The sequence below is a fragment of the Plecotus auritus genome (assembly GCF_963455305.1).
Source record: "Plecotus auritus genome assembly, chromosome: X".
NCBI classification, from domain to species: Eukaryota; Metazoa; Chordata; class Mammalia; order Chiroptera; family Vespertilionidae; genus Plecotus; species Plecotus auritus.
The window spans coordinates 58,186,176-58,213,488 of NC_137784.1; the positions used below are offsets into that span (position 1 = coordinate 58,186,176).

The window sequence follows — 27,313 nt, forward strand, 5'->3', positions numbered from 1 at the left end:
GTCAAGTATTTATGTGTTCCTAGAGAATGCCACACCCTCTTTATATCTGGGTTTCCATGTTTAAATAGGAAAAATTCCAACATGTGGTGTGTTATAGCTTTGGTGAAAGTTAATTCCCCAAGACTCTCTCATATCCATACACTTAAGACCAGGGCTAGGATTACAAGTGTAATAAAGAATACACTAATAAGAATACACTAATAAGAATTGCTCTATAGCTAGAGAATGGTAGAAGGCAAGGTAAATTGAAAATAAAGAATTGAGGTATGACAGTTGAAATTGTGTGTGGTTATTTTTTTTGCAGGGGGGAGGGGAGGAGTAGGGATAAATACTTTTCTAGACTCAGAGCCTGCCAAGCCTGCACAGCTCCATTTTGTTCCTCTTACACTCATGCCTCTGATGTAGTCATTGTACTTACAAAGGAGGAGACCAGGCCAGCTCCCTGGCTCTTCTGTTTACTCTCCCTCTGTGAGACAGATATTTGACACTAAGTACCAGAAACAAACATGCACCCGATTCCTGTTCCACTAGTGATGGTATATGTGTTGAATTAGGTTAATGGGAAAATGAAGGTACCACTTGGTTCATTCCAGCTTACCAGTATTCTTTTTTTTTAATAAATCTTTATTCAGATTATTACAATTGTTTCTCCTTTTTCCCCCCATAGCTCCCCTTCACCCGGTTCCCACCCCACCCTTTGCCCTTACCTCCCCCCACACTGTCCTCATCCATAGGTGTATGATTTTTGTCCAGTCTCTTCCTGAACCCCCCCCCATACCCCTTTCCCCCTGAGAATTATCAATCCACTCCCTTTCTATGCCCCTGATTCTATTATATTAACCAGATTATTCTGTTCCTCAGGTTTTTAATTCACTTGATTTTTAGGTTCACTTGTTGATAGATATGTATTTGTTGTTCATAATTTTTATCTTTACTTTTTTCTTCTTCTTCCTCTTCTTTAAGAATACCTTTCAGCATTTCATATAATACTGGTTTGGTGGTGATGAACTCCTTTAGCTTTTTCTTATCTGTGAAACTCTTTATCTGCCCTTCAATTCTGAATGATAGCTTTGCTGGGTAGAGTAATCTTGGTTGTAGGTTCTTGCTATTCATCACTTTGAAAATTTCTTGCCACTCCTGTCTGGCCTGCATAGTTTCTGTTGAGAAATCAGCTGACGATCGTATGGGTGCTCCCTTGTAGGTAATTAACTGTTTTTCTCTTGCTTCTTTTAAGATTCTCTCTTTGTCTTTTGCTCTTGGCATTTTAATTATGATGTGTCTTGGTGTGGTCCTCTTTGGATTCCTTTTGTTTGGGGTTCTGTGCGCTTCCTGGACTTGTAAGTCTATTTCTTTCACCAGGTGGGGAAAGTTTTCAGTCATTATTTCTTCAAATTGGTTTTCAGTATCTTGCTCTCTCTCTCTTCTTCTGGCACCCCCATAATTCTGATGTTGGTACGCTTGAAGTTGTCCCAGAGGCTTCTTACACTATCTTCAACTTTTTGGATTTTTTTTTTTTTCCTTTTTCAGTTGAGTGTTTTTTGCTTCTTTGTATTTCAATTCTTTGACTTGATTCTTGTGTTTCTCTAGTCTGTTGTTGGGTCTCTGTATAATATTTTTTATTTCAGTCAGTGTATGTTTAATTTCTAGTTGGTCCTTTTTCATATCTTTGAGGGTCTCGTTATATTTATTGGCCTTTTCTAGGATATTCTTGAAAACCTTATAACCGTGGTTTTGAATTCTATATCCAGTCGTTTGTTTTCCTCCATTTCCTTCGTTTGTGATCTGTTTCTTTGATGCCGCATTTTCACTGCTTCCCTGAGTTGGTAGGGTAAATTTGTGTGCTAGGTTTCCTATATGGCCCAGTGGTTGGCCTCCCCAGTTAACCTGAGGTGGATACTCTTGGTGCACCCCTTTGTGGACTGTGTGTACAGCCTTGTTGTTGTTAATTCTTGATTGTTGTAGGTATCACTGGAAGGAATTGACCTCCAGGCCAGTTGGCTGTGAGGGTCAGCTGTGTTTACACTGGGAGAAGTTCGGTGCTGGAGACAGCCTTATAGGATTAGACTTGCCAAATTGCAAAAGCCTCTGTGCTCAGCTTGGATGGGGTGGAGTCTCAGGGTGGAGCAGACAGTCTTGGCTTCCAGTCAGCCTTGCCCTTGTGCATGCGCACCTCCAGACCTCTGCCTTCCCTGGCTCCCGAGTCTCCGTCTGAGAGTCCAGATTCCCCCCACAAGAGCGTGGGTCCCCAGGGGCTTGCCTGGAACTGGGGTTCAGTGCAGTCAGAACTGGGGCTCAGTGCAGTCAGGAGCTTCCAACTCCCTTCCACTAGGGAAAGCCTGTGGCAACCTCCACCGCCTTTGTGTGCACTGGCTTGCGCGCGCCTCCAGACCTCTGCCTTCCCCGGCTCCTGAGTTTCCGCCCGAGAGTCCAGATTCCCCTCTGTAAGAGCGTGGGTTCCCAGGGGCTCGCCTAGAACTGGGGTTCAGTGCAGTCAGAACTGGGGTTCAGTGCAGTCAGGAGCTTCCGACTCCCTTGTGCTAGGGAAAGCCTGTGGCAACCTCCGCAGCCTTTGTGCACACTGGCACACGCGCCTCCAGACCCCTGCCCTCCGGGGCTCCCCCAGGTCTCCCCCGGGTCTCTGAGTCTCTGGGTGCCTTTCTCTCTACCTGACAGTCCAGACTCCCCCCTGTATGAGCCTGGGTCCATGGGGTTTCGCCCGGGACTGGGATTCAGTGCAGTCGGAACTGGGGTTCAGTGCAGTCGGGGGCTTCCTTCCCCCTCCTGCCAGAAAAAGTCAGCCAGGCTCTCAGCCGCCCTTCCTCTCTGCACGCACAAAGACCCTTTGCTGTACCTCCAATTCTCTGTGAGCTTTTCTCTTTCCTTCTAGTTGTAAAATTTCCACTCAGCCAGCTTTCCTGTGGTTCTGGATGATGTCCATTCTGTCTTTTAGTTGTAGTTTTGAAATTGTTGTGCGAGGCAGCAGTTTAGGTGCTTACCTATGCCGCCATCTTGGTTTCTCCTTACCAGTATTCTTTATGTTGAGTTTTTGTTTTAGCAAAAGCCTAGTTAACAAAGTGATACTTGGCTCTCCTTTGCCATTATATTTTGTGTATTTTTCAAGCTTGGGAACATTATGGTGTTGTGTTGCTGTGGTCTGAGTCAGGATATGCAGAATATGGTTATTACAGAGGCCCCTGGATATAACATCATCTTGATTACTTATTTTTTAAAATTTTTATTGAATTTTTGGAAACATGAAGAGAACAAAGATTCTCCAGGGAACATATACAGAGGAAGAACGGCAATAGGCTCAGAAAAATCCAGGGGAGCACATGTGGTCACCCATTCATTCATTAATAAACATTTACTATGCACATAAATGATGAGGTACTATGCTTGGCACTAGAGATATAGAGATGAATAAATTATTCTCTCCCTTAGGAATGCATAGTGTAATGAAAGTGACACACACATAAACTGATTCTAAAATAATCTGCTAGGTAAATAGAGGTATATACAAAACATGAAATCACCCAAGAGTGATACCTAGTCTGGGGTTGGCAGGAAGTAGTTTCAGAAAGGGCTTCCATAAAGAGTTATTTAAACTGAGTTTGAAGGAGTGAATAAGTTAGCCAGAGAAAGAAGGAACTAGGAAAGGGAAAGCCATTTTAGGTACAAGATCCAGAATGATCATAAAGCATAGAAATGAAAAAGAATGTGGTTGCATTGGGGAGGAGGGGCACAGTGGAACTACATGCACTTCAATATTGCCATAGCATAAAGTGGCAAAAATAAAAGATTCTAAAAAGCCAAACATAATGGAGGGCATATGTGTCACTTTAAGTATTTTTAAAAACTTTATTCTTGGGTAATGATTTTTGAACTTCATTCTACTGAGCCTCATGGGGTCTGCACTGGGCAATGCAATTGGTAGCAGGAGTAGAGGAGACTGAAGGAGAAGCAACTGAACAACACTCTGGGGCCCCAGGAATGGTTTCAACCCCAACAACTCAGCTTTTTGTTTATTTAATGTTTTATAAAACATTTAGAAAATGTTTTTTGGGACCACTTACTAGGCACTAACAAATGCTAGTGATATAAAGATGGACATGATCCCTGAAGAAAATGACATTGACATCGTGTCCAACTAGAGGGATGAATAGGACTTAATCTGATAAAGGTGAAGGTAAAAGTAAGGGAGAAATTGTTCCAGACAGAAGAAACAGCATAGACAAAGGTTCAAGGGCAACTAAGAACAATGCAGATCTAGGAATTACAAAAAGTTCTTACACAGGGAGAGGAGAACCAAGATGGCAGCATAGGTAAATACCTAAACTGCTGCCTCACAGAACAATTTCAAAACTACAACTAAAAGACAAAATGTCTATCACCCAGAACCATGGGAAAGCTGGCTGAGCGGAAGTTCTACAACTAGAAGGAAAGAGAAAAGAGCATTGAGACGTGCACACGCGCTGAAAAGCTGAGGTACGGAGGGGCGCGAATTGGGCTGGCAGCGGGCGACTGGGTGCGCTGCTTTTTTCAACCCAAAGGGAGACAAGCTCCCGATTACTCTGAACTCCAGTCTCTGGGGAGACGCTGGGGACCCAAACTCCTACGGGGAGAAGCTGGACTATCTGCCATCGGGTCAGAAAGTGAGGGTGGCTTTCTCGCAGAGGTGCACGCAGCAATCATTGTTTACTGCGCTGGGGCGTGGGACGCGGGGACTTGGAAATGCGGAGACGCAGAGACGACTGACTGGCAGCCTTCGCTGTTTGCCAGGCCCTAGCCTAGTGATTCCCTGAGACCCCGCCCTGCACAGTCTACAAACCCACCCAACCTCCACACAGCGGCTTTTGCATATAAATGGCCTGCCCTATTGCAGCTTAACCTAACAAACTACAGCTCTGGTCAGACAGCTCCAAAACCTCCAAACCCCAAACAAAGAGGATAAAACTGTAGTTCTCGCTGTAGCCCCTGCTGGGTGGTTTCAGACAGTAGCTGACCTGCACCCCATTGGAGATCCAGAAGCTAGTGTATCTAGTGGTCAGTGTGAGACGACACCAGATTTCAACTACTCACATCTATAAGTGACACATTCAAGAGGCAGACTCAGTGAGCACCAAAGACCCACTGAAGCAAGTCCTGCCCCATAAGTGTGTCTCCAGCACAGCAGTTCTTCCATTATAGACACAGCGGTCCTCACAGCCAACTGGCCTGGAGATCAATTCCTCCCAGTGTACCAACAGCAATCAAGGCTTAACTACACCAAGACTTTGCACTCAGCCCACAAAGGGGTGCACCAAGAGTGTCCACCTCAGGTGATAGGGGAGGCTGAACCACTGGTCACCTACCACAGAAAACCACTCCATCAACACAGGGAAGCAGAAAAATGCAGAGACAAAGAAACATGTCACGAATGAAAGAAATGGAGGAAAGCAAACTACTGGATATAGAGTTCAAAACCACATTTATAAGGTTACTCAAGAATCTTCTAAAAACTGCAGAGAAACTTGATGAGAGCTCCGAGGAGCTTAGTGAGACCTTCAAGGACCTTAATGAGAATGCCAAAAAAAAAAAAAAATGGAAACAGACAAGTCAGAAATTAAGCATACACTGTCTGAAATAAAGAATATACAGAAATTCAACTGTAGATCAAAGGACCCCAAGAATCAAACCAAATATCTGAAATATGAGGAAACAAAAAACACCCAACCAGAAAAACAAAAAGAAAAAAGAATCCAAAAATATGAAGATAGTGTAAGGAGCCTCTGGGACAACTTTAAGCGTACCAACATTCGAATTATGGGGATGCCAGAAGAAGAGAGAGAGCAAAATATTGAAAACCTATTAGAAGAAATAATGACAGAAAACTTTCCCTACCTGGTGAAAGAAATAGACTTACAAGTCCAGGAAGCGCAGAGAACCCCAAACAAGAGGAATCTAAAGAGGACCACACCAACACACATCATAATTAAAATGCCAAGGGCAAAAGACAAAGAGAAAATCTTGAAAGCAGCAAGAGAAAAATAGTTAGTTACTTACAAGGGAGTACCCATACAACTGTTAGCTGATTTCTCAACAGAAACTATGAAGGCCAGAAGGGAATGGCAAGAAATATTCAAAGTGATGAATGGTAAGAACCTACAACCAAGATTACTCTACCCAGCAAAGCTATCATTCAGAATTGAAGGTCAGATAATTAGCTTCACAGACAAGAAAAAGCTGAAGGAGTTCATCACCACCAAACCAGGATTATATGAAATGCTGAAGGGTATTCTTTAAGAAGAGGAAGAAGAAGAAAAAGGTAAAGATAAAAATTATGAACAACAAAAAGACAACAAATACATACCTACCAACAAGTGAATCTAAAAATCAAGTGAATGGAAAATCTGATGAACCGAATGGACTGATGAATATAATAGAATCAGGGACATAGAAAGGGAGTGTACTGACAATTCTTAGGGGGAAGGGGATGTGAGGGGTGCGGGAAGAGATTGGACAAAAATCTTACACCTATGGATGAAGACAGTGGCGGGGGGTAAGGGCATGGGGTGGGGTGGGGAATTAGGTGGAGGGGAGCTATGGGGGAAAAAAAGAGGAACACCTTTAATAATCTGAACAATAAAGATTTATTTTTTTAAAAAAGTTCTTACAGGAGTGGCATGGAGTATGAAAGGGCAGTGGTGAGAAAGGATACTTGGGATAGAGTCAGGAACCAGGTCATAAAGAGTCTGGTAAGCCATGTTAAGGAGGTTGGCAATGGGAAGCCCCTGCAGAATTGAATCAGGGTAATAACATATACATATCTGCATCTTAAAAAGAATATGTTCATGTTGATGATCACAGAATAAAGTAATAGACTATAGTGGGCTTAGACTGAAGTCTGTGAGACCACTTAAAAAGTTATTATAGACTAGAGGCCCGATGCATGAAATTCGTGCAAGAGTAGGCCTTCCTTCCCCTGGCTGCCAGCACTGGCTTCCCTCTGGCACCTGTGACCTGGGCTTCCCTTGCAGCCCCAGCTTCATCCAGAAGGTCGTCTGGAAAGACATCCAGTCTAATTAACATATTATGCTTTTATTATTATAGATTAGGGTCATGCCATTGGCACTGGAGAGAACTACATGGATTTCACAATTATTTAGGAAGTAGAGAAACTAGGACTTGTTAATTGGTTTCTTTAGGAGATGAGAGAGGGAGAGATATAGAAAATGATTCCCCAAGTATTTATGTGTGTAACTGGGAGGATATTGTGCCATCTAATGACATAGGCATATAGGGAGAAAAGCAGGCATGAGTGATGTAGTAAGAGGAGGAGTCAGCTGATTAATTTTAGCTGTGCTGAGTTTAAAGTGTATGTGAGACATCTGAGTGGGGCTTTCTTAAAGGACACCTACATAAATTAAAGAGTATTAGCATAGAAACAGATGACATGGGTCAAGGAGAATATATAGAGAAGATAAGAGAACCTAGACTACAACCATGAGAAACTGCAAGATATAAGAAGGGAGCAGGTAAAGAAAAGCCTGGGGTAGGAGTGAGGGTTTTTTTTTTATCTCGTGGCTTATATTTTCTTTGTCATAGGAGGTGAGATCATCTTCTGAGAGGGAAGAAGGAGGCAGAAAAAGAAAAAAATGTTTGAAATAGGAGGACCCCGAGAGACAAGAACAAGTATTCTCAGTTAGAGGAACAGTGGTTTACAGAAAGAACTCCCAAGAAGAACAACAATTAGGGGCAAAGAAAAGAAGAAAGCCCGGAATAAAACAAAAACGTGAAAAATTTAGGTTGAAGGAGAACTAAGAGAGTATGGTATCACAGAAGAGTTAAGAGTGTCCAAAAAGATAAACAATAAATGAAACATAAAGATCAACTAATATATGAATTAAAAATGATCTACTGAGTTTGGTAATAACTTAAGCAAAAGAATTTTCCAAGGAGTAATGAGCTACTATAAGGGATTGCAGAATGAATGAAATAAAAAGAAGGGGAAGTTTGGATGAGAAAGGGAGGATAGTCTAACTAGAGGGAGATGAACATATCAATGGACTAAAAAACAGAACCAACTAAAATTTTTTTGAAGATTAAAGAGTAGTATTTTAAGAAGGCTAAGGAAGAGAATAGAATCAAGCATCAGGAAAAAAAACAGTTGGCCTTGAAGATGAGAAGAGACACCTTTTCTGAGACTAAAGGGAAGGAGGTAAGGATGGGTGAAGATATAAGTAAGATTGTGGTGTGGGGGGGAGGGTGGAAAACTGACAAAGATCCGAATATTAAGATTATCCAGCATGAAGTAGAAGGCCAAAAATGAGGCTGAATTCAAGAGGTGGTGTTGAAAAGAGAAGGTTTGGAATAGTGGTTGAGAAGAGCAAAAATGCTGGCTAACAATAAGAACAAGGCACTGTGGATCTAGCTGAGTTGGGGACCATGGATTTACAGTGCTATCACTCTGTTCATTCGTGTGACTTTTTTCTAGTAACTTTAGTAGGCCAGGTATAGGATCAGAAAATGCTGATTGTCAGATTGATCTGTAGCTATGATTTTTCTGGTGGGTGTAGTAGAAGTATGGTACAGTGGTGCTTAAGATATTCAGATGATCAACCAAGCAGCAGGACAAGGCAGATTAGAGGAAAATAGAGAGAAGTGTAATGGGAGGAAAAATAAAACAAATAATATGTAGCTATGACTGGAGATGGGGATTTTTTGAAGTGGAAAATATCTGAGGTGGTTCTTAAGTTTTGTCCTTGCTCTTCAAACTGAGTGGCTCAAGTAGAGGTGGAAGGAAATGTTAGTAGGGCTATGTATATCAAAGAAATTTGAAGCTAAAATGTTTGAGGGCACTTACTCTAATGCTGTAATCTCGCACTATAGTAGGAGCTAGAGAAGAAGGCTGTGAGCCAAGCATCAATGTCTTCAACGAGTGAATTAGAGCAACCAGGAGATCAGTATAGCCAGATGGCATAAGCCTCAAAGGAGAACAAGCTTTCTCATGGGAGGGGAAGAGGAATGGCCCTTTTTTTTTTATTATGTTTGCTATATACATTGATAAGCAAAGACTACCTATATGCCCACATTGGTGTCAAGTATAAGAAAGTTTAGAACACACACGAGATTATTTTGCATATATAACCAACCCTAAAGTCAAGTGACTGGAGACCTTTCAGAGAAGGTTTTAGAGAGACTTAGTACCATGTTAGATTGTGTTATTGGAGAGTCAAAAATCACCTCAAACTTTCTACCCTAGGAGACTAGGATAGCAGTGAAGTAATTGAGACAAATAAGGAAAGTAGAAAGATCTGCTTTTCTTGGGAGAGGTGATATGAGGGGATGGAGACAAGGTTTGCATTTGAAGTGGAAGTGATAAAGGTATTTTATAGGTATTGGGACTAGAATTCATAATACCTTAGAGCTTAGCCCAGTGTTTTTTAAAGAATAGGTATTTCAACATTTTTGATGATTGTTAGGAACAAAAAGTAAAGGTTTGGAGGCAATAGTTGAAGCCATATAAACAACTTTATTATGAAAGAAGAAGCCCTAACACAGGGTGTAAATCCTGAAAGACAATAATACAAGACTAAGTACACAACCATTAGGAGGATATGAGAAGAAAGGAGTAATAGCAGAAAAAACACAGAAGGAATGCTCAAAAAGAAATCACGAGGCTACAATATCATGATGATGAAAAGAAAAGTGCTTCCAGAAGTAAGGAGTGGTTAAGTGTCAAATAACATCATTTATTAAGCATTTCTTCATAATTAAGATTAATAGCAATTTTGAAAAGAAACAGAACCACATTCATTCTATACTTTTTGAACCCTTATAAAATACATGATAAAGAATAATGTCTGACCAGCTGGTATGGCTCAGTGGTTCAGTATAGACCCATGAACTAGAAAGTCATGGTTTGATTCCTGGTCAGGGCATATGCCTGGATTGTGGGCTCTATCCCCAGTAGAAGGGGAGTAGGAGGCAGCTGATGGATGATTCTCTCTCATCAGTAATGTTTCTATCTTTCTCTTCCTCTCTCTAAAATCAATACAAACATATTTTTTAAAAAAGAATAAAATCATCATTTACTGGCCAAATCAGATCTTTAATATAGCTTCTGTTGCTGTGAATAAAAATACATACCTTGAACCACAACATCTGGCTTTGGTACAGTTGAAAACCTACGATTCAGGGGATCAATTTCTCCAGGAGCTAAAAATCCCTAAAGAAAAACAGTAAAAAGACAAATTATTATATTTCAAAAAAGCTACTGTTTGAGGATAAACAACATACAAATGCCACAACCCTGTACAGGTTAAGAGGCAGGCATGAGAAGGAAACAAATACCTTCACAGTATGAAAAGTTTGAACTCCTGAATTCTTATCCAAATTAATTTTAGCTGGAGTTAATTTTTAGAGGCTACCACAAATCCATTTTTTGGAAATAGACAGGGTATAAATGACATACAGAAAGTTTTCTAGTTCTACTCCTACCTTCTTTTGATGTATATGATTAGACAATAAGACCACAGTGCTTATTATCTATATTTTAACTCATTAGCCTGTTGACTCCTCATTTATTCATGTATTTGCAATGCTTTCTGCTTAGCAGATATGTTTTAATTTTTAACTTTCATTTTTTAATATTTTTATTGTTGATAATATTACTGATGTCACCCATTTCCCCCCACCTTTTTGCCCCTCCCCCCTGCCCCTACCTACTCCACCAGGTCTTCACCACCCTATTACCACTGTCCATGGGCTATGCATATAAGTATGTAAGTTCTTTGGTTTATCTCTTCTCATCCACCCCACACGTACATCGAGAAATGTCGATCTGTTCCATGCATCCATGATTCAGGTCTTATTTTCTTGGTCAATTCATTTTGTTCATTAGATTCCATGAATAAGTGAGATCATTTGATATTTGTCTTTTTCAGATTGTCTTATTTCATTTAGCATAATAGGCTCCAAGTCTATCCATGTTATCCCAAAAGGGAAGAGACCTCTTTTTTTCACAGGTGCAAAGTATTTGATTGTGTAAATGTCCCACAGTTTTTTTTTTTTATTCACTAATCTACTGGTGGGCACTTGAGCTGTTTCCAAATCTTAGTTATTGTAAATAATGCTACTATGAACATAGGGGTGCATATATTATTTCTGATAGGCATTTTGGATATATTCCCAGAAGTGTGATCACTGGGTCAAATAGAAGTTCCATTTTAAATTTTTTGAGAAAACTCCATACTTTTTCCCATAGTGGCTGCACCAATCTGCATTCCCACCAGCAGTGCACAAGGGTTCCTTTTTCTCCACATCCTTGCCAGCACTTGTCGTTTGTTGATTTGTTGATGATAGTCATTCTGACAGGTGTGAGGTGATATCACATTGTGGTTCTAATTTGCATTTCTCAGATGATCAGTGACTTTGAGAATTTTTTCATGTCTCTTGGCCACTTGTATGTCCTCATTGGAGAAATGTCGATTCAGATCCTCTGCCCATTTTTCCCCCATTAGATTGTCTTCCTTTTGTTGAGTTGTATAAGTACTTTATATATTTTGAATATTAACCCCTTATCAGATGTATCATTGACAAATATGTCCTCTCATACAGTGGGTTCCCTTTTCATTCTGATGGTGGTTTCTTTGAGTGTACAGAAGCTTTTTATTTTGATGTAGTCCCATTTGTTCATTTTTCCTTTGTTTCTCTTGCCCTAGGAGATGTATCAACAAATATTCTTCTATGTGAGATGCCTGAGACTTTACTGGCTATGTTTTCTTCTAAGATTTTTATAGTTTCATGGTTTACATTTTAGTCTTTTATCCATTTGGGATTTATTCTTGTGAATGTTGTAAGTCTAGAATAATCTCTTTGCATGTGTTTGTCCAGTCTACCCAGCATCATTTGTTGAAGAGACTGTCTTTACTCCATTGTATGGTGTGAGTAAACTTTTTGGGGCTCTGTTCTGTTCCATTGATCTATGTGCCTATTCTTATGCCAGTACCAGGCTGTTTTGATTATAGTGGCTTTGTAGTATAGTTTAATATCTGGTATTGTGACCCCTCCAACTTTATTCTTCTTTTTTCAAGATTGCTGCAGCTATTTGGGGTCTTTCATGGTTATTTATAAATTTTTGGTGTATTTGTTCTAGTTGTGTGAAGTATGCCATTGGTATTTTAATAGGGTCTATGATGAATCTATAGATTTCTTTGGGTAGTAAGGACATTTTAATGATGTTAATTCTACAAATGAATGAACACAGTATACATTTACATTTGTTTGTATCGTCCTCTACTTCTTTTTTCAACACCCTATAGTTTCCCAAGTACATGTCTTTTTTTTTCTTCCTTGGTTAAGTTTATTCTTAGGTATCTTTTTGTTGTTTCTGCTGTTGCAATGGTAAATGGGAATTTTTTTTTTGGTTTCTCTTTATAAGAGTTCATTATCTCTATATATAAAAGGCTAATATGCCAAGTGTCCAGGTAATGACATCACATAGCAACGCCCGGCTTCCTCTTCCTAGCAACTAGCCTCATTGCAGATTCTTCAGCCCAGGAACACGATTTGCTTTATAGCCAGGTGCAAACATTTCACAGTTTAATGAAATGTTTGTGAAGCGTGTTCATGTGCCTCATCTCATTTGATCCACACAAAAGTCCTAGAGTAGGTAGATGGGAGACTCAGTAGAATCCTATTTTATTTTCATTAGCCGGAAAATGGAGATTTAGAAAGCTTAGAAACTTGACCCAACTGAAAAGAAGTAAGAAATGGTGGACCTTGAAAATGATTTCAGGTTTTCTCACTGCACAGAATATAGTCAATCACTGCTGCAGTTAAATATTTTACCCTTTGTTCTCCCTGCATGATCTACAATAATAATCTGCTTCGTGTTGATATTTACTGCTGTGTTGCTGATAATTACCTGAAAGAGAAGGTGGGATGCTTCAGTGGGCTGGAAAAAGATTAGCTAAATTAGAAAGCAGGTCTAGTTAAGCAAGTTTATTCTATATATATAAAAGGCTAAGTTGACTCGCACATGTGTGGTACATATAAAGTTCTTGCTGGTGCCAATTGCATGTATGTGTTTCCATCTGTCATTGTTGATAGTGAATTTGGTTGACACTTCTATTATAAAGAAAGGGTGAATAGCGATATTAAAATATGTCTTCTAATTAATTTCCTTTCAATGTGCACGAATTTGTGCACCAGGCCACTAGTTGGAATATAAAAATATCATTGATTTTAGGATGCTAATTTTGTATCCTACTTTGCCAAATTCATTTATTAAATCTAGTAGTCTCCTGGTGGAGTCTTTAGGGTTTTCTATGTACAATATTATGTCATCTATGAATAATGACAGGCTTACTTACTCCTTTCCAATTGGGATGCCTTTTATCTCATTTCTTGTCTCATCCCTGTGGCTAGGACTTCCAGTACTATGTTGCGTAAGAGTGGTGAAAGTGGACATCCTTGTCTTGTTCCTGTTCTTAAGGAAAATAGTTTTTGCCCATTGAGTATTATGTTGCTTGTAGATTTAACATATATGGTTTTTGTTATGTTGAGGTATGATCCCTTTATTCCCACATTACTGAGAGTTTTTATCAAAAAAGGTGCTGGATGATTTTTTCAAATGCTTTTTCTGCATCTATTGATATGATCATGTGATTTTTATCTTTCATTTTGTTTATGTGATGTATGACATTTATTCATTTATAAATATTGCACCAGCTTTGCATCCCTGGAATAAATCCCACTTGATCATAGTGTATGATCCTTTTAATATATTGCTAGATCCTATTTAGTAGCATTTTGTTGAGGATATTAGCATTTGTATTCTTCAGGGATACTGGCCTGTAATTTTCTTTCTCTGTAGTGTCTTTATCTGGTTTTGAAATGAGGCTAATGCTGGCTACGTAAAAAGAGCTTGGAAGTGTTCCTTCCTCTTGAATTTTTTTGGAATACTTCGAGGAGGATAGGTGTTAGTTCTTCTTTGAATGTTTGGTAAAGTTCTCTTGTAAATCCATTCAGACCAGGACTTTCATGTGCTGGGAGTTTTAAAATCACTACTTCAATTTCATCAGTTGTTATTGGCCTATTTCGGTTTTCTGATTCTTCCCGATTGAGTTTTGGGAGATTGTATGTTTCTAGGAATTTGTCCATTTCACCCAGGTTGTCCAGTTTGTTGGCATATAGTTATTCATAGTATTTGCTTACAATCCTTTGTATTTATGTGGTGTCAGCTGTTATATTGCCTCTTTCCTTTCTGATTTTATTTACTTGGGTCCTCTCTGTTTCTTGATGAGTCTGGCTAAGGGTTCATCAATCTTGTTTATCTTTTCAGAGAACCAGCTCTTGGATTCACTAATCTTTTGTACTTTTTTTGTATCTGTCATTTATTTCGGTCTGATCTTTATTATTTTCTTCCTTCTACTTCCTCTGGGCCGTTCTTGCTATTCTCTTTCTAATACATTTAGTTGTAGGGTTAGGTAGTTTATTAGTGCTTTGTATTGTTGCTAGAGGTAGGCCTGTAATGCTATGAACTTCCCTCTCAGGACTGCTTTCGCCTATCCCATAGGTTTTGGGGGGGGGGTGTTCATATTCATTTGTTTCCAGGAAGTTTTTAATTTCTTGCTTAATCTCACTGGTAATCCATTCACTGTTTAATAACATGCTATTTAGCCTCCATGTATTTGAGGGGTTTTTTATGACAGTTGATTTCTAACTTAATGCCATTGTGATCTGAGAAGATGCTTGATATGATTTCAATCTTCTTGAATTTGTATAGATTTGTTTTGTTTTCCTAAAATGTGATCTGTCTTTGAGAATGTTCCATGTGCATTTGAGAAGAAAGTATATTCTGTTGCTTTGGGGTGAAATGTTCTATAAATATCAGTTATATACATGTGATCTAGTGTGTCATTTAAGGCCTCTCTTTCCTTGTCGATTTTTTTTTTTTTTTTTTTTTTTGGTCTGGAAGATCTATCCAGTGGAGTCAGTAGGGTGTTAAAGTCCCCTATATGAGTGTGTTGCTGTGGATCTCTCCCTTAAAGTCCATAAAGAGTTTTTTAATATATATTTGGATGCTCCTATATTGGGTGCATATATGTTTACAAGGGTTATATTCATCTCCTGTTATGGCCTCTGTTTTGAAGTCTACTTTGTCTGATAGGAGTACTGCTACCCCAGCTTTTTTTTTCCTTTTCATTTGCATGGAATATTTATTCCATCCCTTCACTCTCAGTCTGTGTGTGTCTTTTGTTCTGAGGTGGGTCTCTTATAGACAGCATAGATATGGGTCATGTTTTCTTATTCAGTCACCCTATGCCTTTTCACTGAAGAATTTGATACATTTATATTTAAGGTTAGTTTTAATGTATTTTGATTGATTTCAGAGAGGAAGGGAGTGGGAAATATAGAAACATTAATGATGAGAGAGAATCATTGATAGGCTGCCTTTTTCATGCCCCACACTGGGGATTGAGCCCTCAGCCCAGGCATTTGACCTTGACTGGAATTGAATCTGGGAGCCTTCAGTCCACAGGCTGATGCTCTATCCACTGAGCCAAATGAGCTAGGGTTCTTATTGATAGGTATTTATTTACTGCCATTTTTATTTTCTTTATACAGATGATCCTCTTTCTTTCCTTTTCTTCTTAAAGCAGGACCTTAAACATTTCTTGCATTGCTGTTTTTAGTGGTAATGTACTCCTTTAACCTTTTTTTTTTTTTTTGGTCTGGAAAGCTTTTTATTTCATCTTTAATTTTAAATGATAGCCTTGCTGGATACAGTAGTTTTGGAATTAGGCCCTTGTTTTTCATTACTTTAAATACTTCATTCCACTCCCTCTGGCCTGGAGTGTTTTTATTGAGAAGTCAGCTGAAATTCTAATGGGAACTCCTTTGTAGGTATTTTATTTCACCAGGTTGGTCAAAGGTTCTTTTGTTATTTCTTCAAATAGGTTCTCTGTTCCTTGCTCACCTTCTTCCCCTTCTGGTATTCATATAATATGGATGTTGTTATGTTTCATGTTGGTCCTGAGCTCCCTTAAGCTATCTTCCTGCCTTTTCATTCTTTTTCTATTTGCTGCTCTAATTGGGTATTTATTTCTACCTGGTCTTCCAAATCGCTGATTCAATCCTCTGCTTCATCCATTCTACTTTTAATTCTTTCCAGTGTGTTCTTGATGTCAGATATGTTATTCTTCATTTCTGTCTGGTTCAGGTTCATGGTTTCTATTTCCTTCCTCATGCTGCTATAGTTCCCACTGAGTTCCTTGTAATGTGCACTCAGCTCCTTAAGCATCTTTACAACCATTACTTTGATCTCTATGTCTGATAGGTTGCTTGTGTTCATTTCATTTAGTTCTTTTTCTGGAGATTCCTCCTTTCCTTTCATTTGGGGGTTGTTTCTTTGTCTCACCATTTTAGCTGTCTATTTGTATTTGTTTCTATGTATTATATAGAACTGTTATGCCTCCCAGACTTTGTGGGATGGCCCTATGTCGAAAGTGTCTTGAGGGGTCTCCCCTTGTGTGCATTATTTGGGCTCTCCTATTTTAATTGGGACTTGATTGTTGATGTCCCATTCATGAGAGGGATCTCCTTTCTGACTTGCTGACAGTGAGGCTCAATCCTAATCTCATCGTGCTAGCTGTTATACAGGTGTTGACAAAATAGAACAAGACACAGCAGGACCAAACCAAAACACCACTAAAATCAAGCCACACAAAGTAACAACAACAGGAAAGTCTAAGAAGTAAAAAGAAGAGGAAGCAAAGAAAAAATAAAGAGAATAGTAAAAGACATGCAATCAAAGACTTAGATGGTATATAAAGAAAGGGAGAAAGAAGAAGAAAAAAATGGCTATTATGAAAGCAAGGAGGAAGCTAAAAGAACTAGTATAAGAAGAAAAAAGAAAAGGAAACAAAATAAATGAAATAATAATAATGAACTTAAAATGTAGTAATAATGAATATATTAAGCTATACATAGGCAAAGTAAAATGAAAAAAATGAGAAATGAGAAAAACTTAACAATGAAAAGTGATACAAGGAGAATAGAATCAAAGGAAAAAGAAATTAGAGATATGCAAGAAAAAAGAAAAAAGGGGAAAAACAATCAACAAAAAACAAAAAAAGCCACTCACTCACACACACACACACAAACACACACACATAACAAAACCACACACACTCACACTCAAAAACCTTTGTGTCTGCTATTTGTGGAGTTCATTGGATTTTGCTCTGATGTTGTTGAATCTGGTCACTTTGTGTGTCTATCCTGGGCATTTTTGGAGCTTTCTGCTCAGTTCAATGTGAGTCACTGTCCCTTTCTGGCCTTGGGTAATTTGATTGAGGCCCAATAGGTCAAAGCCCCTAGTTTTCCAGTGGGTGAGGACTTCTTAGTCCAGAGGCTGAGTCTGCCTCAAGTCTCATGCCTTGAGCTGTTCTCCCTTCCCACTTGGAGCTGGGCTCTGCATGGGTATCCTGGTCTTGGCTGGGATGGTTTGACTAGACTCATGTTGTGGGTGGTGCCAGTAGCTTGTAGGAGGTGGGGCTGGGCCCTTCCTGTCCTTCTAATACCTCTGCTCTGCCTGGTTAGTTGCCACCTTCTCTTTGCCACCTGCAGGGGCACAGATTTCCTGCCCTGGCCTATTTCCCCTTGCCTCAGGTCACTGCAAGTTGGATAAGAAGCAGCTCTTTTGCTGGTGGGAAAGAGGGCACCTCCTCTGCATTCCAGGTGGGCAGGGCTGATCCTACTTCCTGGACTACTCTCAAGCCCTTTTTCTGCTCACCAGCACGAGTTTCTCCAAGAAATAGAAAGTCCCCCAGATTCAATGTTGTGTGTGTCCTTCAGACTACTCCAATGTAGGCTGGCCCTGAGTTCCACTGCAAGGTCCTTCCCACTGATCAGGAGGAGCTTCCCAGGCTGCATTATGGCAGGATGCTAGCACTACTCTATCCAGGGACTTCAGCCCGGGGCTCCACTACTGCACCACTCTGCAGTCTCCATAGCCAATGCTCTCAGGGCCTCCTCTTTCAGTCCCAGGCACTCCTGTCTCACCCACAATCTGCAGCCTCTTCAGTCTCCTCAGGTCCTCATTTTTTTTTTTTTATAAATAGACACTTTTTATTGATATTTCACAGAAAGGAAGGGAGAGGGATAGAAAGCTAGAAACATCGATGAGAGAGAAACATCGATCAGCTGCCTCCTGCACACCTCCCACTGAGGATGTGCCCGCAACCAAGGTACATGCCCTTGACCGGAATCGAACCCGGGACCTTTCAGTCCGCAGGCCGACGCTCTATCCACTGAGCCAAACCGGTTTCGGCAAGGTCCTCATTTTTAATAGTACCAGTTCAGGGGAGGCCACATCCACCTCCTGGCCTTCAACACAGTTCCTGCCCTTAAAACCTGACTTTATGAAATGTGACTAGGTCACCTGTTTTGCCCTTAAGAAAACCATTCATGTCCTTTTTTTCATACCATTTAATGTATTTGACTTGAATGAGAAAGTTACCAGTGAAGGATTTATTTATTTATTTATTTATTTATTTATTTATTTATTTACTTATTTATTGCATTTTAATTTCTTTATTGGTTAAGGTATTACATATTTGTCCTCATCCCCCCATTACCAGGAAGGATTACTTTAAACCAATCATGCTGCCCATTATTGTTATACTAGAGGCCTAGTGCACGAAATTCATTCATGGGTGGGGTCCCTAGGCCTGGCCTGTGATCAGGGCCGAGCCAATCAGGGACAGAAGGCCCTGGCGGGGTTGGGAAAGGAGGTGACGGTCACCAGGCCAGGCATGGAAGGAATGGATGACAGACACTGATGCTGCCCTTGGCGCCCCACCACCACACGGTTCCCCACCTCCCCCTCTCCTCCTTCCCTTACTGCCATACTGCCACCAGGGCCTACCGGCTGTGGGGAGGGACAGGGCCTGCTGGCCAGGGGAGGGACAGTCGGAGGGACCATGGGAGGTTTGCCAGCCAGGGCGAGGGGCTGCAGGAGGTTGGCCACCAGCCCCAAGAAGGGAGCCGGCCCTTAGCCCCCCCTGGGAATGGGGCCACATCCGCCTCCACTGACCTCTGGTTTCCCGTCCCAGCCCAGGGCCAAAAGGCCCTGGCAGGGTCGGGAGAGGAGGTTATGGTCACTGGGCCAGGCACAGAAGGAATAGGCACCGGACACTGACGCTGCCCTCGGCACCCCGCCACTGTGAAGTTCCCTGCCACCCCCCTCCTCTGTCCCTCGCCACCCCGTGCTGCCACGGGGGCCTGCTGGCCGGGGGGAGGGACAAGGCCTGCCCGCTAGGGGAGGAGCAGGGGGAGGGCCGCAGGAGGTTGGCCACTGGCCCTGAGGAGGAAGACAGCCCACAGCCCCCCTGGGAAAGGGGCCGCATCTGCCGCCACCCACCCCCAATTCTCCGTCCCAGCCTGGGGCCCAGCCCCATCAGGGCCTGCTGACCGGGACTGTGGGAGGTTGGCCGGCCAGGGGAGGTTGGCTGTGGGATTGCACTGATCACCAGGGGCAGCTCCTGAATTGAGCATCTGCCCCCTGCTGGTCAGTGCACATCATAGTGACCGGTCATTCCAGTCATTCAGTCATATCAGTCACTTGAGCTTTTATATATATAGATAATGTAAATGACAGATAATCAAACCTTTATGCTGTGAACCCTGAGAAAGAAGATACCTATCAAGAAGGGCTCCTGGTGGCTAACTGGGCTCAACCTTAAAAGAAGAGCCTAGCAGCTGTTTCTAAACAGTGGCCTCTCACACTTCAGGGAAAAGCCTGCACTGAACCGCCTGTCTGCACTGTGTGCCTGCATCTGAGCCAGCCCTTAGAAAAGAGTTTCTGGAGCTGTATTTCAAGCAATAGGACTGAGGCTTTCCCCATCCAATCAGAGCTGCACAACTATATCTCCATCACCATCTTCACTGACCAATCAGAGTGGCTCCATTCTGACCAATCAGGACAGTGCCTTTTGGACCAATCAAACTAAGGATTTGGCATCCTCATTTGCATGAGGACAGACCAATCAGGGGCCATGGGTGGGACTTCTCTCTATGTAACTCACTCCCCTCTGTCTAGGAGAGTTCACATTCCAGTTCCAAGGAAGACTGAGACCATGTTTCTTGGATGGAGCTGAAACACTAAAGGTAAAACACTGAAGACATCTCGGGGGACCAGAGCAGAGAAGAGTAGGAAGAGGAGAGCAGAGTAGAGCAAAGCAGACTAGTGTGGAGAGGAGGAAAGCAGGCAGAGTAGAGATGAGCTGTCTTGAAGGGAGAGGGACCTTGCCCCATAACTGCCTCACCCTCGGGCCTCCTCACAGCCCTGCTGTTTCACAGCTGTACTACTCCATAATTGAGCTGTAACACCATTGAGCTATTCCACAGCCATATTATTCTCACAGCTGTGCTGTATCACAATGGAGATGTTTGCACTAGGTAGTTTCCTTCTTCACCATACCCCAAATTGAAGATTCCTATTGGTATTAAATTAGCGCCAACAACCATCAACCTGAAACCCATAGTGATGTATGTCAATCATATCTCAATAGAATTGGGGAAAACAAAACAACAAAAATAGCTGCAGAAAATCAACAGTCATATGTAAGCAGGTCATAGAGTATGGCTCAGAAAGGATATCTTAGTCCCACCCTATATCCTCTAGGAGCCTAGGTTATAGCTCACCATAATAACCTACAATGTGGAAATATATTTGTCAGTAAATCTGAAAAACTGTGAGAAAGATAACCCTTCCTATATGCTCAAAATATCACAAATAAGCTGACAGAAATTCCCGAGTGCCCCATTAAGAGCTGTCTCAACAGAATTTAATATATGAAACATTTAAAGAGCCCCTTTTCAAAAAACAAACAAATCAATAAAAACTATGGTGTTCCTAACCAGTTGTCATGTTACCTAAAATTTTCTTATCTGTTTATTCAATTAAAGAATGATGTTGCTTAGAAAAGTTAGCTCTTAAATCCATTATCAGTCATGCTGTATAAGCACAACTGCATTCGTCAGTCACCAGGCAAGGCACTCGGGAGCGTTCTGAAAGGGAAAGATCAAGGTAGGGCCTATTCCCTGAGCAGCTGTAGGTACAGTGCCAAGGTAGGAAGCCCTGGGGGCATGAGGGACAAGGTTTCCAGGGGGAAAGATTTTTATCAAGAACTGGTCACGGTTCCACTCTAATGACCTGGAGGAAAATATATAATTAAGACAGAATACAAAAAGCAAAAGATTTAATGAGCTATTTACAAATCTGATTACTATGGTGACTAAAGCAGAAAAAGAGCCTTAAAGTTTCTCCTTACCTCTGCCATCAAAGTTCCTAAAATGTATAGAGACTGACCCCACATATGAGGCAATTTTCCCATGGGGACTCGGTCCACAGTGTGAGGATTTTGATATTCTTCATCAACCTAAAAGAAAAGATTAAAAGGCTACAAGAAGGATAATAGAAGGTTTTAAATACTAGACAGCAAAAAGGCTGAGTCTGGATTGTGATTCATACCCTATAAAACAGTCACATATGCAATGCACTGAAAAGTCAAGCAGTGTTCCTCTAACTGTATGGTGGATACAGATTGCCTGAGGATTGTGTACAAAGACAGTTTCTGACTTGAGTAGGTGTGGGGGAAGGCCTGAAACCTGCATTTCTAACAAGCTCTCAAGTAATGCTGTTGATGTTGCTGGGAGCCTATTCTACCCATCCCTACTAGAACCGAAGACTGCATCTCTCCCATGGTTAATACTCCTTCGCAATGGAGAAGAAGAACAGCAATATTTCTGACAGGAATTTTGGGAAAATGGAGACCTACTTCATTTTCAAAGACTGATCTACTCAAATAATCCCAAATTAGTGGTCTCAGAGCAAAGAATATCAAATCCTGAGAGTTCACAGAGAACAACACTCTGGTTCTGCCTACTGATGTCCATATCATTCTCAACCTTAAGGTTTGGTCTTTTTTTAAAAAAAAAAAATCAACCTCTAAACCAGGGGTGGGCAAACTTTTTGACTCGAGGGCCACAATGGGTTCTTAAACTGGACCGGAGGGCCGGAACAAAAGCATGGATGGAGTGTTTGTGTGAACTAATATAAATTCAAAGTAAAGGAGCGGAGGGGAGAGCAAGAGAACCCTCCGCTCTTTCGGCTCCGCGGGCCGGATAGAACACCCGAACGGGTCGCATCCGGCCGGCAGGCCGTAGTTTGCCCACGGCTGCTCTAAACAATTTATTTTATTTTTTAAATTGAGTTATGGTTGACATACAAAAAGGCTATACGTTTTTAATGCATCTTGGTAATTTTGAGGGTAAGTATACACCCTTGAAACTACCATTGTTAAGTTAGGTCTTACCCTTGTCTTGCTGTGCAACAATGTCATAACTGTGAGTGCTTTAAAATCTTACTTTCAAGGGAACAAAATTATAGTTTTATCATCCTATACTGAAAGACAAAATTTTAGAACATGAAAATCATAAGAAAGTAACAATTATTTGACTCAAACAGAGCAGACCTATCGAAGTACTCCTCCTCTTCTCCCAGCCCCATGTTATGGCACTGTCTAGCTCACCTTGTCAAGGGGAACACTATATAGCTCGGGCAGAAGTGGGACTCCATTTTTGCCCTTGATGAGGACTTCTTCAAGAGCCTCTCTATATTCTTGAACCTATGGATATAAGAAAGGGAGAAAAAAAATTATAGAGAGTTCCCTTTGGGGATCTAGAGGAAGACTGTTGCCAAAGAAAATCCTATTTAAAAGGAACATATTCACCTAGTAAAAGGAAGAAAAAGGGGAAGTAGCATCTACTACATGCTTATTATAGGCAAGATACTATATTAGGCGTTTTGCATGCTTTAACACATGTAATTTTAATAATCATCCTAGGAAGCATGTATAATCACAGACTTTTTACAGGGAAACTAAGGCTTTAGCAAGTTATGAACTTATGGAAGGTCACACAAGAGTGCAAGGTTGAGTCCAAATTTGAGCCCAAGTCAGCCTGCCTCCACAGGCCTATTTTTATCCACTATGTACTACCCTAAGGATAGGGTCGTCACATTACATGTACTGGCTTTTAAAACTATATTTTGCCTGCAAATTAAGTTTCTTTTATGGTAAAGTTTATATGTTTTCGCTGAACAATTTGCTATAGATTAGTAATACATAAAAAGTAAAAAAAAAAAACAACAAAAACAATCTATAATTTATGGTGGAAAAAAATATATAGTTAGTTCTGCTATAATAGTTGTTTAGAAAACACAAATTTATTCCAATGTGTTTGATATATTAGGGAAAAATTTGAGCATAACATGAATTTCACATAGGCTCATGCACCATTTCAACTGAGAACACATAGAGCTAAAATGAGCTGTGAAAGATTATATAGGAGGACAATAAACCATATCCATCCACATGTAGGGTAACAACTTTCTGTCGGATTTCAGATAACCTCCTGTCCACCACTTCTGAGGTGCTCTTTTCTCATGGCCACTAGCTGAATGGCTCTGTGCCTTCCCTTCTCTAATTCCCCCTCTTTATTCTCAGCATATTTCTAGTCTTCCTCTCTGTTCTATGTTCTTTTTATCTTTTCACTGTTTCCATGGGTCATGCATATATGCATACAAGTTCAGTGGTTGATCTCTTCCCACCCACCCACCCTCCATTGCCATCCCTCTGAGCTTCAACAGTCTGTTTGATGCTTCTATGTCTCTTCACCTATTTTTGTTCATCAGTTTATTGTTCATTAGATTCCACATATGAGTGAGATCATGTGATACTTATCTTTCTCTGACTGGCTTATTTTTCTTAGAATAATGCTCTCCAGGTCCATCCATGCTGTTGCAAATGGTAAGAGTTCTTTCTTTTTTACAGCTGCATAGTATTCCATTGTATAGATGTACCAGTTTTTTAATCCACTCATCTGCTGATGGTCACTTAGGCTGTTTCCAAATCTTAGCTACTGTAAATTGCACTGCTATGAACATAGGGGTGCATATATTCTTTCTGATTGGTGTTTCTGATTTCCTAGGATATATTCCTAGAAGTGGGATCACTGAGTCAAATGGGAGTTCCATTTTTAATTTTTTGAGAAAACTCCATACAGAATTTCAACAGAGGCTGCACCAGTCTGCATTCCCACCAGCAGTGTACTAGGGTTCCTTTACTCTGCATTCTTGCCAATACTTGTCGTTTGTTGATTTGTTGATGATAGCCATTCTGACAGGTGTGAGGTGGTACCTCATTGTCATTTTTATTTGGATCTCTCTGATGATTAGTGACTTTAAGCATTTTTTCATATGCCTCTTGGACTTCATATCTAAGATTTACTTTTTAAAAGACATACAAAGTCAGGAAGTAAATTTCAGTACCTCTAATGACTGTGGCAAGTAGACAGGACTTGCTGTTTTGCTTTGCATATTTGTTAAAAGCAAAGTATTAGATATGGCAATATCCAGGTCTTCCAAATGCTAACTTAGTGCCCTCAACTATTAGCCTCTAGGAGACAATGCTATCTTCTCCCTATTAAGGAAGATTTTCATTTGGGCACAGGGTTGGCACAGCCATTAGCTGAAAGAGGAAGACATAATAAGAAAATTTTGCTAAAAAGCTCTTTCCCCAGTTCATTACCTGTTCAGCATTGCCAGTGAAGACCCCATCGAGGATAAAGTATGTCCAGAACAATGGCCATTCACACTCTATATTTTCAAATAATTTCAGCTCAACTGGTTCATAGTATAGACGATTTGGATCCTGGTAAAAGCATAATAAACACAGTCTGTCTTATCACTCCAAGTTCAGATATACATATTTAGAGCAGGGGTATATAACATAGCCTTTCACTATTGATAGTTTCAGAGAAGGCAGAGCATGTACATACCTCTCTGCCTTAGCAAGTACTTTGTGATGTGACTTCTAAATACTAGAACAGGAATAATAATGACATTATAGTCAGGTGTATGAAGACGTGAGATTAATCTGTAATAAACTTGAGTTTTATTTTTATACTTTACTAGAGGCCTGGTGCACGAAATTCGTGCATGGGGGGCGGTGTCCCTCAGCCCAGCCTGCACCCTCTCCAATCTGGAACCCCTCAAGGGATGTCCGACTGCCCATTTAAATGGGCAGTCGGACGTCCCTCTCACAATCCAGGACTGCTGGCTCCCAACTGCTCGCCTGCTTGCCTTCCTGATTGCCCCTAACTGCTTCTGCCTGCCAGCCTGATCACCCCCTAACCACTCCCCTGCCAGCCTGATTGATGTCTAACTGCTCGCCTGCCAGCCTGTTTGCCCCCAACTTCCCTCCTTTGCCGGCCTGGTCACCCCTAACTGCCCTTCCCTGCAGGCTTGATCGCCCCCAACTGCCCTCCCTTGCAGGCCTGATCCCTCCCAACTGCCCTCCCCTGCTGACCTTATTGCCCACAACTGCCCTTCCTTGCAGGCCTGGTCCCTCCCAACTGCCCTCCCCTGCTGGCCTTATTGCCCACAACTGCCCTTCCTTGCAGGCCTGGTCCCTCCCAACTGCCCTCCCCTGCTGGCCATCTTGTGGTGGCCATCTTGTGTCCACATGGGGGCAGGTTCTTTGACCACATGGGGGCAGCCATCTTGTGTGTTGGAGTGATGGTCAATCTGCATATTATTCTTTTATTAGATAGGATAGAGGCCTGGTGCATGAGTGGGGGCCAGCTAGTTTGCCCTGAAGGGTGTCCCGGATCAGGGTGGGGGTTCCCTTGGGGCCGTGGTCAGCAAACTGTGGCTCGCGAGCTACATGCAGCTCTTTGGCCCTTGAGTGTGGCTCTTCCACAAAATACCATGGCCTGGGCGAGTCTATTTTGAAGAAGTGGTGTTAGAAGAAGTTTAAGTTTAAAAAATTTGGCTCTCAAAAGAAATTTCAATTGTTGTACTGTTGATATTTGGCTCTGTTGACTAATGAGTTCGCTGACCACTGCCTTGGGGTGTGGGTGACCTGGGTGAGGGGCCTGTGGTGGTTTGTAGGCTGGCCACGCCCCCCGGCGACCCAAGCGGAGGCCCTGGTATCTGGGATTTATTTATCTTCTGCAATTGAAACTTTATAGCCTTAAGCAGATGCCAAAGCAGGCCAGGGCTGCAGAAGCTTGGCTTCCTCCATCACCGGGGGCAACCCTAGCCTCCTGCTCTCTCCAGCTCCGTGGCTGCCATTTTTGTTGGGATTTATTTATCTTCTATAATTGAAACTTTGTAGCCTTAAGTGGAGGCCTGGGCCAGCCAGGGTGTGTGGAAAGCTTGGCTTCCTCCATCGCCGGGGAAACCCAAGCCTCCCTCCTGCTCTCTCCATGGCTGCAGCCATCTTGGTTGGGTTAATTTGCATACTTGCTCCTGATTGGCTTGTGGGTGTGGCTTGTGGGCATAGCAGAGTGATGTTAATTTGCATATTACTCTTTTATTAGATAGGATAAGTTTTAGGTAGCAGGAGAAAATGTGGACAGAAATATTTAGCAGACAGCAAGAGATGAGAGTTTGGGAATCACCATTATGAGTGACACATGATGCACAAATTGTAGATGTAGTAACTATATATAATGAAGGAATGGCCAAAGAACAGAATCTTGTAAAACCTTCACAGTTTTGTGAGTGAAGGAGAGAAAGAGGAAAAGAATTAGGACAATGTAGTGTTGTGGAAATTAAAATAAAAAAAGAATTTCAAGAAAACATAGGGATAAGTAACAGTGATGTGCTACAAAGAAGTCAAGCAGAATAAGGATTGTGGAAAGGCAATTGGATGGGTCACTTAGAAGATTATGATGATGTTTGAGAGCATAATTTTAGTAGATTGGTAGAGGAGGAAGTCAACAAGGCTAAAGAATAAAGTTAAAGAGAGGAAGTAGACCAGAAGAGTTTGAGCTCAATGATTTTAAAAAAATTATTATAATGGCTCTTGACCAGCAAATCTAAGCCTTAAATGATGTTTACATTGCCAATGAAAATGTTCTTATTGGTAACTCATTTCCTTCAATAATACTTAATTTTTTCCATTGATATTTCCAAGGAGAATTTTGACAACTGTAACAAATGGAAATTAGTTTTTCAAGATCAAAAACTGTTTACAACTAACCAACAGCAAAAGGTGGAAGGGGCCAGGAAGAGCTAATGATGGAAAGATTTTTTCCTATAACATTACTAAATATTTGGGAGGAAAAATACTTTGAGGCTATGCAAATATTCTGTTTCTGCCTAAACTTTCATTCACTGATTTAAGCATACAACTTAAAAATAACCAAATGCAGAAAGGCTGACAAACAGAACTTACCTACTAAACCCAACAAA

The 27,313-nt window shown here is 41.2% G+C and overlaps 1 protein-coding gene across 9 annotated transcripts in view; it reads right to left on the reverse strand.

Moving 5' to 3' along the window:
* Nucleotides 1–27,313, reverse strand: part of PHKA1 (phosphorylase kinase regulatory subunit alpha 1) — a 349,029-nt gene that overhangs the window by 160,352 nt on the left and 161,364 nt on the right. For all 9 annotated transcript variants that reach the window (XM_080653241.1, XM_080653240.1, XM_080653242.1 and 6 more), the window contains 4 exons: nt 24,642–24,764; nt 22,584–22,679; nt 21,324–21,431; nt 10,129–10,207 (listed from right to left, as the gene is read on the reverse strand). In XM_080653241.1, the coding sequence (XP_080509367.1) occupies nt 10,129–10,207; nt 21,324–21,431; nt 22,584–22,679; nt 24,642–24,764 (406 nt within the window). The remainder of the gene's footprint in view (nt 1–10,128; nt 10,208–21,323; nt 21,432–22,583; nt 22,680–24,641; nt 24,765–27,313) is intronic.